At 33.8% G+C, this 14,662-nt stretch overlaps 1 protein-coding gene across 1 annotated transcript in view; it reads left to right on the top strand.

Annotated features, from left to right (window-relative positions):
- ptprb (protein tyrosine phosphatase receptor type b) overlaps window positions 1-5,818 on the top strand; it is a 67,049-nt gene extending 61,231 nt beyond the window's left edge. The window contains exons 33-40 of the mRNA XM_088072997.1: window positions 25-115; window positions 1,992-2,068; window positions 2,153-2,287; window positions 2,730-2,852; window positions 2,942-3,105; window positions 3,514-3,649; window positions 3,918-4,038; window positions 4,241-5,818. Coding sequence (XP_087929123.1) covers window positions 25-115; window positions 1,992-2,068; window positions 2,153-2,287; window positions 2,730-2,852; window positions 2,942-3,105; window positions 3,514-3,649; window positions 3,918-4,038; window positions 4,241-4,263 — 870 coding nt within the window. The 3' untranslated portion in view covers window positions 4,264-5,818. The remainder of the gene's footprint in view (window positions 1-24; window positions 116-1,991; window positions 2,069-2,152; window positions 2,288-2,729; window positions 2,853-2,941; window positions 3,106-3,513; window positions 3,650-3,917; window positions 4,039-4,240) is intronic.
- The last annotated feature ends 8,844 nt before the right edge of the window (window positions 5,819-14,662 follow it).

Genomic DNA, 14,662 nt, shown 5'->3' with positions numbered 1-14,662 from the left:
AATAATCATCATGCATTTGTTCAGGATCTAAAGGACGTGGGACGCAACCAGACCATGGACGTTGCCCGACTGCCCGAAAACCGAGGAAAGAACCGCTACAACAACATCCTGCCATGTTAGTACTGCTGCATGAGCTCTGTGTGTGTGTGTGTGTGTGTGTGTGTGTGTGTGTGTGTGTGTGTGTGTGTGTGTGGGTGTGTGTGTGTGTGTGTGTGTGTGTGTGTGTGTGTGTGTAACAGCTTTTCTGCTCCAGCAACAAACAAAAATCATTAAAATAAGGTCGATTGTATTTATATAGAACTTAAATGACATAAATGGAGCCTGATAAATACATTTATAAAGTAAAAGTTATGGAAAAAAACTTCCAAAAAAATAAAGTAATTAATCAATCAATCAATGTGAAAATCATTATAATGATGGGGTCGCTAAGAGCTTTAATTAACGACACGGCACCTGTTCCCATAGCGACAGCAACGTACTGTGGGTCGAGCCTCGAGGTGATAAAAACATTTATAACGAAACAACTGAACATGCAGATGATGGTGCTGAAGCTGGAAATAGAGTTCAATTTATTTTAAGTATTTATATATAAAAATGTTTTTTTTGTCCTTTTTAAACTTATTTTTTAATCTTAATCTTTCTTGATAATACTCGTCCCTGCCTCTTTTCTCTTCTGTTCTGATCTTTGATCTTTGATCAACAATGTTAAAAGAAAAGAATTTTACAGCAAATTTACAACAAAAATCAGCCTATTTAGTAATATTTCTATGATTGTTACAGAAAATGATGCAGTAATTGAGAGTTGATATCAGTGTGTTTGTGTGTGTTATATTTGGAGTTGTGTATCAGTATCACAGTTTGAATAAAACAATTTAATGTCAGTCATGTGTAACTGCAGCAAATTTTCTATATGAACAGAAAAATATCATTTGTGTCCTGAGGTGATAAATTTACAGCTCTTTAATTAATTTCTCCCTCTCTCTCACACACACACACACACACACACACACACACACACACACACACACACGCTGTCAGACTGTCAGATGATTCATCCTCTTCAGTCTGTGTGAATCACAGCTGATTCTCTTCACATTTAAAAACAACAAATATTATCAGTTAAATAATAAAAGCCTCTGAAAAGCCGTTGAATGAGATAAAAGTTGGGGTCATTTAAGACCGAATCCTTGTTGAGGCAACTAAATCTCATTGTTTTTACTTTTACACGAATAAAAATGTAAACATTAAAGCTGCAATAATAAATATTTTAATATCAGTGATGGATCAAATCACTATTGTGACTGCGATCACAGGCTGTGATGAAAATAAATAAATAAAAAATCTTTGCGTGTAGTATATTGAAAATAATTGATTTTTTGTATTGTTTTTTCTAAAAACATAGAGGGTCAAGATTCTGAAAATCAATGAATATTTGATATTTATGATTAGGACTTCTGCTGGTTAAAAAAACAAACTCAAATAAAGCAGAAAATCATATTAATGTATGATATTTTTATATAGCATGATTTAGAGCAGTATAAGTCTGAGTATTTGACACTGTACAAAAAATAATACTGTTTAAAAATCTATGATGCTGCTGATCATGACCCAGGCCGTAAAATAAAAAACTACTCAGCATGTAGTATGTTGGAAATAAATTATTATCATTATTTGTTTTTCATCTAAAAATCTGACATTTAAAATATTAAAATCCTACAAAATTTATGAATACTTAATATTTATAATTAGGACTGATGTTTATTAAAACATCAAGTCAATGAAAGTGGAAAATTATATTAATGTATAAAATCTTTTGGAAGCTGATTTTGAAAAGCGAATTTTTGCACGAGGGTGTGATATTAACGCGGGCCCTAATAAGGGTTAATAATTACATTAAAAGCACTAACCATTTAAAAATGTTACAATATATACAAAGACTCCCAAATACTTATAGTTAATAAATCACGGATAATTTGTGTTTTTTTTTCTAGATGACTCTACTCGAGTGAAGCTGTCGTACCTGGAGGACGACCCCTGCTCGGATTACATCAATGCCAGCTACATACCTGTGCGTACACACACGTGTGCCCAAACTGAACACACACACTTTACACTTTCAGTACTAATACTTCTCTCCTGTATGTGTGCGCAGGGTAATAACTACCGCCGGGAGTACATCGCCACCCAGGGCCCGCTGCCCGGCACTAAGGACGATTTTTGGCGAATGGTGTGGGAGCACGGCGTCTACAACGTCGTCATGGTGACGCAGTGTGTAGAGAAAGGACGGGTGGGTCCCTGACGGTTTAATTTAGGGTCTTTTTGTCGCAAGTAATTTTTACGTCAATCGGCTAATTGATTAATCTTCCAATGATTTCGGCTTTTGTAAATATACTCTTAGAAAGTATTATAATATCTGGGCTATTTTATTATCGATTAATCAGTTTTGTTCAATTAAGGGATTAATTTTCATCTATGACATTTTGGGAAAATAAAAAAATATTGTACTTGTATTTAGTTTACGAAGATATAAATGAGAGAAAAGCTTCATATTATCTTTTAGAAATGGAATTTACAACCTGTATAAATGTTTTACTGGTTTAGTTTGTGTAAACATGATCAGATTCTTACAAAAAAAGGTAAATTCAAAACAAGTTGAATAGAAAAAATATAAAGGAAAATGTATTCTTGAAAAGTATTTAAATAGATGGGGATGTGTTTGTGCGTTACAGGTGAAGTGTGATCAGTATTGGCCTGCAGACAGAGAGCCGCTGTACTACGGGGACCACGTCATTCAGATGCTGTCTGAGTCCGTCCTGCCCGAGTGGACCATCAGAGAGTTTAAGATCACCTCGGTACCCGCTCTTTATTGATAACTGGACCGATAACAGACTGTTTTTCTCCTGATAGTTTTTATTAATATATAATCAATATATCCTGACAGGAGAGCGGCTGCACTTACCCCCGGGTGGTGCGTCACTTCCACTACACTGTGTGGCCCGATCACGGAGTCCCAGAGAGCACCCAGTCCCTGATCCAGTTCGTCAGGACTGTCCGGGACTACGTGGACAGATCACCCACCACTGGAGCCACCATCGTGCACTGCAGGTATGAAAGGAGAGCGTGAGCGTCCAACAGAGTCCAACATAAAATTTAAAAAAAAATAAATAAAACGAACAGAGGAAATGATGAAAGTCAAAAAAAAAACAAAACCATCACAAAATTGACTATTTTTTAGAATCATTTTCTTAATTTCTTGAAAACTCCAGTTTCTAGTTAGGATTTCAGTAAAGAAAAAGAAGAAAAAAAAAAGAAGATATTCAGGTTACATAAAAAGCATGCATACAATAACAGAAATGATACATAAAAAAAAAAAAAAATACTAAAAGGTAACTACTTAAAATACAACAATGTAAATATAACAATGTTTAAAAAAATATTACACTCAATTAAAAGACATTATAAAATAGTTGCTCAGAAATGTGTGGTCAGCAGCTGTCTGTGTGTGTGTGTCAGTGCTGGTGTTGGCCGTACGGGGACGTTTATCGCCTTGGATCGGGTTCTGCAGCAGTTGGACTCTAAAGGAACCATCGACCTGTACGGCTGTGTGTTCGACCTTCGCCTGCACCGCCAACACATGGTCCAGACTGAGGTACACCCCCGTTTCTTTCTATTATTTTATATTGACATTATGCTTCCTGCATCTTTCGTTATTTGTCCTCTGGTTTTAATTCTTAAACGAACTCTTCCCTCGTTTTTTTCTTGCTTGTGTTCAATAAGACTGTTAGGCTTCGTGTTGCTGTATCGCCGTCTGCGTATCCTATTTCTGCTTTGCTTTGTTGGTCAAAACAATACTTAAAAAATACCGAGGTGTTTATAACAGCTTATAAAACTGATTTCCTGATGTGTGCGTGTTGCAGTGCCAGTACGCCTTCCTGCATCAGTGTGTGAGGGACGTCCTGAGAGCCAGGAAACACCGCAGTGAGCAGGAGAACCCGCTCTACCCCATCTACGAAAACTTCAACCCCGAGTACTGCCGCGGTGAGACTCCCGACCTAAAAACCTCACTGAAACATGGCGATCTACACGTTTAACTACTTACTTTTGAGAAAAAAAGAACCATGATATATACATATAGTTTATCTTTATAATAACACATCCTCGTCCCTGTCAGTACGTGCTATCGTACAGCATTAATCGAATTATTTCTACTAACCTCATAACTTTGTTGGTTTCTCCTCAGATTTCATCTACAACGGACGCTGAAGAGGCGAAGACGTCGATCTGATCAAAAGAAAAGAAAAGTTGCTCATTCTCACATCATCGAAAAATGAGTTAACAGACAACATTAGCGGCACATCAAATTAAAAAAAATATACGACAAATAAATGATATGAGAGATTATCGTCGTCCCTGCTTTTATATAAGGTTCTTCACTTATTTCCAATTATGAGTTTATGGAAGTTTAATACCGACTAAACTACAAGAAATAAACTGAAGTTTCAACAATCTGTGACTCCAATTTTTGAATAGAAAACATATTTTATTTAAAAGGACCTTAACATGTTTGCTGGGAAGCTTTTTATTAACTACACTCAATTGGTAATTTTTTTTTTTTAACTTTTTTTTTTTACCTGTTTTCAAAATTAAGTGTCCCAACAAGAGTTTTAAAATAATGTTGGAGATGGTGGAGTGTTACAGGGAAACACGGGTTGATCTCAGGTCGTTAGTGGTTACTGAAGAAAACATCTGATGTTAACTAACTGGTTGTATCCTTAGTATAACTGACCAATCACAGGGAAGGAAAGAGCCATCTATTTTTTCTATTATAACTGTATGTTCTCACTCTGCTCCATATAAGCTGTTTATTTAAAAAGTTACACGTATTGCTGTATGTAAATATTGATGTAATACTCTTTTTTTTAATATAAATATATGTTAACGGATATATACTGTATGTCAGCTATTTCTATGCTGTGTAATACTGAGATACTTCCAGTGTCATTCACGAAATCAAATGTGTCAAGTAGCAGCGAGAAAGTATAACCTGCCGTATTCAGACTTTAAGTCATTGTAACATTTTATTTCTAAAAATACAAAAACAAAAATACATACAATCATATTATTCCATAAAGTAACTGATAAACTGTCTAAACTTATATTGTACTGTACTTATAATATATTAAATAAAAGTCTGAATACAAGGCAGAAAGTCCCCTTTTTCCTTTTTTTAATGACTGGAGTTAAGATACTGGGATTTTTTTAAAAAATCTTTTTTTTGTGAAATCTTTGAAGAATTTGTTATGTTTTTGTGAAAATATTTGGGAAATGTTTATGATCACATTAGTCTCTGAACAAAGTAATTCTGATGTTGTGTTTTTAGATTTTAAAACTATGACATTGCAATGCAAATATTATTAAATATTTGGTGAACCCTGTTTTCTTTCTGTTTGTCTCAACTGCTGGAGGATTTTTAAATGATTTCTGCTCATATAAGATGTGTGTTATGGATTTATTTCTAAGGATATAATGATCTTTTTTTTAATCATTGAGGAATGTAGGACTGGACAGTTATTCTGTATTATTATAATGTGATCTTATAATTTTTTTTTTAAGATTAGCAAAATTAATTTGATTGTATTATGTATTGTTTTAGAATAAATGTGTAATATTAACATAGATTAACATTCATATCAACAATATATTTTATTGATATGAAATCCAGTCCTGTGATGAGAATGTAACGCAGTTTTTAAAGACTTGCTGTAAGATCACTGTTAACTGGATTATTAAATGATAATTAAAAATAGCTGCCAAATTATGTCTGTTTTTTTCCTTTACAGTCTTACAGTCGAATATTAATCTTTTATCATCAGTCGGACACTGAACACATTTTCAAAATTGTCTATGATATTACTACACATAAGTCCCATAACTGTTAAACTTTTTTGAAAAATTCAAATTGTTTTATGACTTTTTCAATTATAATTATTTTCTGATATTTTTAAATAATTCTAGTAGGTTTTTCAGAGTTATAACTTAAAATTCTATTTTCTATAGTTATTTTTAAAATTTAAATTAGTAGATATAATTACATTTTTATAATTAATTCAAATTATTTAAATTATTGTTACTACATTTTTTCAAATTTCCAATGTTTTTGTCCAATGTTTTTGTTTTTTGTTTTTGTTTTTTTGATTAATTGTAATTTTCTTGTTAAAATGTATTTTTACATTCTAATTCTTTAATATATATATATTAGATAATAACACTTCTTAAAAAAAAATATGAATTGGGACATTTTATTACCTTGAAATACCACACGTTTTTTTTCTATTCTCAATAACTTTTAGGAACACTCAGGATCGCTTTGTGTCAAGTTACATCTCAATAAAATGTTTATATTTTCTGCTCAAAGCTGTTTGGAGGTTTAACATGTCTACAAAAGTAAACACATTTTGTAAGACTTCTATTGTGATGATATGATTTATCATGTTATGTTTTCCCAATTTATCATTCAGAGTAAGCTGAAACTCTAAACTATAAAAATAAATTATGTTTTTCTTTTAAATAAAGGTGTAGTTTCATGTAATTCACACATTTTCTATAATGTGACATTTAAATATGTTTTATTTATAGTGTGACATTCAAGCAATGTAAAAAGCACTCTGATCATTTACATAAAACATAGAAATACAATGACTTAAGATTACTCTATCACAAATTAAAGTTCTACATTTAAATGTTACACAAGTAGTATTACTAACAAAATGTTCTGAAAGTATCAGAAGCTAGTACTCTTTATAAAGACAGGCTTCTTTCAGTGTGTTGTATTATTACTGCATTACATCATACAGAAAAATAGCTACAACAGTCAAATAAACAGTGCAAGAAAAAATACAATATGTCTTTCTGAGATGTAAAAGACACTTAGAAAGCAGCAATAAATGGAAATATTTAACTACGAGTATGTTTGATCAGCAGAAAATTAACAATTCTGATCTTTAAGGCAGTTTATAGGCAAAATATCTCTATGGGTGCCACGTTTTCTTAATTTATATAACTGGAGTATAATAAATGTTATTGGCTGAACAAAACAACACATTTGTTCTGGGAAACACATCGTAAACGAAACAACAACGAAAAATAACGCAGAGAATAATCAATAATGAAAAAGAGAACTGGCTGCGGCTCTACATCTTACAGTAAAGTCAGTATCCATTATTCAGAGGAAAAGACCACAAAATAAACTATTTAAAACTGAAAATAATCAACAACATTAAGAATATAAATTTTAATCTTTAACTCTTTTTTTTTTAAGATTATTTTTTTAGGCATTTTTGCCTTTATTAGATAGGACAGATCAGCAGCGTGAAAGGGGATGACATGCAGCAAAGGGCCATGAGCTGGATTTGAACCCGTGACTGCTGCGGCACGGACAGTGCCATTATACATGGGGTGCCTGCTTAATCCACTAAGCCACCAGACACCCTTAATCTTTAACCCTTTAACACCCACACTAAGAAATGCCTTGGCAAAACATTGTACAACATTATGGACCATAGATGTTAACAAAACTTCAATTCAGTAAGAAAAATAGTATAATGCATGTATAAAGATCAAAAGTCAATGTTATATAACAAAAATCTGGAAATAAAAGTTACTTCAAGCAATAAACAATTGAAAAAAAATTGAATAGCTACAAATCTAGAAAAAAAATTTATAAAATATATGGTAAAAAAAATGTCAATGTTATACAATAGAAATCTGAAAATGAAAGCAATTTCATAAAATAAACAAATAAAATATAAAATACATATAAATAAAATAAGTAAACAATACAAAAACTAATGAATCTATTTTTAAAAAATCGTCATTGTAATATAATAAACATAAAAATAGAATTGAGCAGAAGTAGCAAATAATCCAAAAACTAAATGAAATTGGGTTTTGCTGAATTTTTAGTAAAGAAACGTCAACCATGCGGTTAACATGAATACTTACGGGTAGAGCTGTAGTTTTAGGAAGTTTTTCAGTCTTTTATGCTCCTTTCTAACTCTCATCACATCTAAAAGTGCTCAAATCAGGTTTAAAACACATCCTCTGTACCGGACACTCAAAAAACAAAATTTATATTGATCTTCTGATCGAACTACCAATAAAAAAAAAAAAAGCAAGAAAGATTTCCTGAAATATCTGAATAGGAGTGAGGACTTTTATTACTTTTTTTGTAACTTTGGCCCTTTCAGCTATTGAAGTGGTTCAATCTGTCCCCACAAAAAAAACCAAAAAAACAGACGGCGAGACACTAACAGAAAAAAAAGCTCCAGCTACTTTTTTTCTACTCCGCATCTGTGAAACTTCTGATTTGCATATTGATTTAGGGCACGCTGAGGCCGGAGCAGAACTGGGTAACCCAGATACAGCAGCTATCAGGGGCTTAAAAGAGAGTCGAGGAGTCCCTGTCAGTGAGCCCGAGTCCCTCAGGACCAAACCTCCAGCTCATCCTCCCCTCCTCTCCGCCCTGGCAGAGATTTATTCGGAGACAAAGTTAGAAATCAGCCGACGTCCCACGAGCTTCAAGTCAGCGCTGACAGCGAGCTCAAAGAGGAACAAACAAGTCCAGCCAGCATCAACGGTCAGAGGTAACAAAACTTCAGCTGCACACTCGCTCAAAAGTGACACTTTAGGTTTCTGTGCTGCTGAGAAACTTCCTACGGTCGTGGACAAAACTTCAAAACTTTCCCAGGACTTTTCCACGACCCACAACAATAGTTTTTCAGTGCCCCGTTTGCACGGCGTCTTTCAAACTCCAGTCAAACAAAATTTCAGCATCCCAAATGATGCATTTAAAGACCAGCAAAAATGATGATGAAAACTGCCTTTCAAAAACATAAGAAACAAACAAACAAAAAAATGAAAGTTTTCTATAAAAAGAGGGGAAAAAATCACTTTTTTTAACGAAGAAAAAAATTGCCAAATTTCTTTTTTTTATGGAAGATATACCTTCCAAGTGAAGCTGGGCGATATGACCACAAATCATTATCACGATTTATTGAATATTTTACCTCGACCATTTCTGCAGATATCACAAGCCGCTAAAATGATGCTTAAATTATTTGACTTTAATTAGTCAAAATAAGTAAACCTGGTTTTGGCTTTTGTCAGGACTCAGAAGACAACATCATCAAATACTGTAAAAATGGGAAGAATTTTCAGTTTTGTTTGAAAATATTACAAGAAAATAACAATAATACTATAATAATTGTAATACTATAATAACTGTAATAATAATACAATAAATATGAAACTAATTCTGTCGATTATTAGAACTAAAAACTTTAGACTTAGAAAACTTAGAACTTTAGAAAAAATCAACACAAAACTTTGCCTTTAACAAATTTCAAAACTGAAACATTAAACATCACAAACAGCAACTTTTTTTTAAGTCAACTGAAAAATTAAAATTAAAAAAAGAAGAAAAAAATAGCTCAAAGTAAAAGATCCTCCCATGCTGACACTTTCTTTGCACTTTCTAATTAATTAACTTTTATCTGCGATTAATAAAATAAAAGGCTGATGCAGATAATAGGAAAAATGCCAAATATCAGCCCCAATAAAGTGAAAAGAAAAAAAGAATGAATAAATAATAGCTCAAAGTAAAAGTGAAAGGTCTGCCCATACTGACAATTTCTTTGCACTTTTTAATTAATTAATTGTATCTGCCATCATCACAATAAAGAGCTGACACGGGTAAAATGCCAAATATCAGCCCCAATAAAGTGAAAATCTAAATTAAAAATAAAAAAAACTCAGAGTAAAAGTAAAAGATCCTCCCATACTGACACTGCCTTTTCACTTTTTAATTAATAACTTTTATCTGCGATTAATAAAACGCTGATACGGGTAATCAGCAAAATGCCAAATATCGACCCCAATAATTGGCCCGGCAAATAATCTGTCGTCCCCTAATTTACCAGCAGTCCAATAAAACACAGTCCAAAACCCCCAAAATCAGAACTACAATCAGTTCAACAGTCAAAATGAGCAGAATTGAATCTGTTAGCGTTGACCTGAAGCTGAACTCGTGGTTTTAACAGGATACTTGTTTTCGTTCCCGTCAGCACGTCTCTGCGCTGAATTATTACCCCGAGATTACCGGACGAGTCTTGTTTGAGTTTTAATGGCGGAGCAGAATATCTCAGAGCTGACCTTTCAGAGCGCCCGGTGTCTGAGCAGCTGACATTTTACCTGCCTTACTTTTTAACACACAAACTCCAGCTGATATTAAAAAGACCGTAAAGACCCAGAGGGAGCTCACACACTGAGGAGACGAGAGAAAATCATGTCACTTTTCTTAGTATCTCTGAATATGTTCTTTTAAGTACTTTTTTAGTGAAATACACAACAAAAACAAGAGCAGATTCTGTTGTTCACTTGATGTCGAGACAAACATCGATTGCGGTTCCAAAATGCAGTAATTTAGTCGTATTGATTGTCAATAAAAAACCTCTAGTGTTGATAAATTGCTGCAGTTTGCTCGGGCGCGTCAGAGTTTAAACTGTGGTATTGATTAGAAAACAGCAGCAGAGGAAGATTTACGGATGCTGATTCAGAGTCGCACTTATTCGCATTCAGAAGTTGCTTCATTTAAAGGTCTGAAAGAGTAAAACTTTAGGGATAATTACAGTAAAAAACAAGGAAACAATCTACTTTTTTTTGGTAGGAAAAAGATGCTTTTGTCTTATCTTTTGTTTGACACTTCAGATTTATCTGTAGACCCTTTAAGGGGTCCAGATCTCGAGCTTCAGACCCTCTGCCAAACAGTATAAAAGACAGTTTGAGGTCACGTCAGGCCTTTTTTCTTTTGGTTTGAAGTCAGCACTGAAGGGAGGAGCTGATGTACCGCTCTCAATTAGGTTGTGGTTGTGCTGATGGTGGTGTTGTTAATATTTATGGGGATGAGAAGATGCTGCTGAGAGGAAGTGTTGAGGTGTTAAATAGCCGCAGAGGGCCAGGAGTCTGCAGGTTTTTGATCCAGCTGAGCACTAAAAAACAGCAGCTCTCACTGATGACTCAGCTGACTGTTAAAATAACAGCTGAAGCTCACGTGGAAAATCTGGAGAAATAAGAAGCTATTTTTGTGAAAAGGATAATTAAACTATTCCTAAAAATGAACTGCTAATTTAAGCAGTGATGTAGTGAAGAAGATATTTATCAGAGAGTTTATCAGATTTGTTTATGTATAATTTGCACTACGGGATATTAAAGACGCTGCTGCTGTCATGGGGGCTCTCACAAACTGCCGCGGACAAAATTTCAAAAATTTCCAAAACTTTTCAAGGACCCACAATATTTTTTTCTTGCCCACTTGCCCAGTGTTTTTAAATTTTTTTAAAAAAATTTTCTATAAAGATTGCCAAAAACTTAATTTAAAAAAAAAAATCTCAAAAATATTAAAAAGAAGGAAAAATGGCCAAAATGAATTTAAAAAACAATATTAATAAACAATAATGCTTAAAAAAAATTGAATATGCATAGTGGGCGTACATAGATGACAATGACTTTTCCAGGTTTTCCATGTCAAGACTTGTCAGACTTGTTGAATGCAGAATTTTGAATGCTGGACTTTTATTTTTGTAGCAGTATTTCTACACTGTGGTATTGCTGCTTTAACTGCAGTAAAAGATCTGAGTACTCCATCACTGCACTGAGTCAAACAAACACTGTGTTCCCACTGCACACCCACACACTACAGGCGGAAAATGGCAATTTTGCTAAAACCTGATACAAAAAGTCTATCCTTTCTTTTTTTTTAAAAAAATCTATATATATAAGGTTAATGTTTTATTTTGCACTATCCTTGTCTAAACGGAAAGGCGGGAGCCGGTTTCGAACATGCGACCACTGCGCCAAGAGGTTCTGCACGTGGGGCGTCTAATGTATCCACTAAACCACCGACACCCAAAGGCGAAGTTTATTTTAATGACATAATGTGTTAATTTATGTCAATACAACATAAAATTATTCAACGACCAAAACCCGATATGGTTACTTTTACTTTTTTTTGGCCAAAAACAGAGATGCCTGTCTGTGTTGTGGTGATACACCAAACCACAAAAACATTCAACACAAGTGCGTGTGTGAAACTACTTGATTACTGTAATATTATATTATACATTACTGAAGTACTTTTTGATGCTGCAGGCCTTTAACTTAAAACAGTATTTCATATTTTGTCTACCCTGTTTAACAGAAGCGGGGGGATTATTATGATCCTTTAACTGAGTAAAAGCACTAATACTACACTGTAAATTATCACAGGTACACAAAGAAAACATGTAATTTCAAAATGAAGAATTACAATGATGTTCTGTGTGAATGGTAAATGCAGAAACAAGCGGGTTACAACTGCAAATTTAACTAGCTAACATTTGACAGACATACATGAAGCTAGCAAAGTAAGGATCAGCTAAACAAACAAACAAACAAACAAACAAACAAACAAACAAACAAACAGTATATGATAGACACGCGGACAGAAAGAAGTGTTGGTTTTTACTCACCTCTTTTGGTTATAATCCTTATCGAGTGTTTTCCTCTGAACTTGTTTTGGTCCGCTTCAGCTTTAGCGCTGAGCTAGCTAACGTTAGAAACACGGCGGCTAGCGGTAACAGTTAGCTAGCTAAAACTTTCCCTGCTCTCTCCAAAAGTTGATCGGTAGTTAAATCCCACTGAAACGGACCTTTTACGGTTTCCCGGTGAACTTACGGCGACCAAACCGAACTGACTGATATTGATTTCTACTAAAACGAGGTCAAATTCACCCGATTTCGTCGCGGCGTCCTACGGTTCAACCGTCGCGAGCGACGCTCAGTCTGAAACTGACGATCTCTGTTTGTCAACAAGCTTTAACCGCGTCACCGCAGGGGGAGGGGCTTCCGCCAAAGTCACTTCAATGGAGCGCATGCGCAAACGCGTCAAAACGGATGTGATTAAATGTCACAATAATACGATATGTAAACAATGTATGAGTAATGCAAAGAATGCATTTTGTATTTTTATACAACAAATACAATTATTGACTTTCAAAGTTATCGCTTTTAATCTTAATAAAAAATGATTTTCTATTTTTTTCTGTTTTATTTTCTATTATTTACCACATTAAATAATATTGTAAACATGTGCATACATGTATTTATATATATATATACACACATACACACACATACATTTACATTTTTAATTACTTTTTTCAATTAAATTATTTTGCATTTCAAAACAGCTTTGAAGTCCATATTGACAAGGTAAATTATTATCATCATCATCATTAGTTGTAGTGTTAGTAGTAGTAGTATTTAGTAGCAGTACAATTATTGACTTATCTTTATTAGATGTATTTTCTATTATTTACCATGTTGAATAATATTTTATATACACACACAGATGCACACACGCACACACACATCCCACAGTTAATTGCTATTAATCATAATTTTTAATTATTTTTAAAAAAAAAATTCCTTTATTTTGCATTTCAAAACAGTTTTGAATCCCATATTGACAACGTAAATTATTATTATTATTATTATCAGTGGTAACAGTAGTAGTAGTAACAAAGATATAGCTTTTTCAATCTTTATTAGATATATTTTCTATTATTTACCATTTTAGAAAAATACCTCAGCTTCATATATATATATACACACAGCGGGTTGAATATCAGCTTCCCTTTATTTTCAGTGTGTTCTGTCTTAATTGCCAGGTGATGCGGTGGTTCACTTTCACGTTTTGTTGGGACAAGTGTTTTGATATTAAAGCTGCTGTCAAAGGTGAGAGGGTCAATACGTGTGCGAGAGAGACAGTCGTTGAATATTCATTGATTGTGAAGAACAAGTGGTCTGACTCAGGCGGTACAAGTGTGTGTTTTTGTGTGTGTGTGTGTGTGTGTGTGTGTGTGTGTGTGTGTGTGTGTCCTCTCGTCTGGCAGGGGGCTATTCAGCTCTCTCCATGTTGATGGGATTTGTGAATGAAAGCATAAAGATGAGGCCAAAGAAGAGCGAGGACAGATGAAAGGAAGGACGCACTCACATCAAAACAAACCAACATCATTATTACATCCATGATGCGTCTCTGTCAGCCACTTTAAATTCATTCCCCCTCTTCTTCTTCTCTTTTTTCTTCCCTTTTCATTCTTTCCTCTCGTTTGTGTTCCCTCCAATCTTTTGTTCAGTGTTTCTCCAAATAGTGGTGATGTAGTAACTAAGTACATATACTTTAAAGAATAAGGATCTTAAAAAGTCTTCCATCAAAAGCAACATATAATATTTTAGTCTGATAGAGGTCTATAAGCTTGACATGCAGTGACTGATATGGAAGAAAAAAAAATTTTTTTTTGTTTATTACAACATGACATGAAAAGTTATATAAGCTATATGTATATCCAAAATCTGTTTTTTAGTGTTTCAGCGTTTTGTTATAGCAAAAATACCCTGAAATAATATTCTAATGCAATATCACATTCCCACTACAAATGAGCTGTTGCCATGACAACAAACAACCTGGTCACCAGAATAGAGATTGCCACTGTATGTTTCTGCAAAACACAGACTGATTTTTGTGCAGCAGATACATTGATAATTTACATTTTAACAATGCTCTGGTT

This window comes from Plectropomus leopardus, chromosome 22 (genome assembly GCF_026936395.1).
Source record: "Plectropomus leopardus strain MGB_pleo_1.0 chromosome 22, ASM2693639v1, whole genome shotgun sequence".
NCBI classification, from domain to species: Eukaryota; Metazoa; Chordata; class Actinopteri; order Perciformes; family Serranidae; genus Plectropomus; species Plectropomus leopardus.
This window is presented reverse-complemented; position numbering and strand designations above follow the sequence as displayed.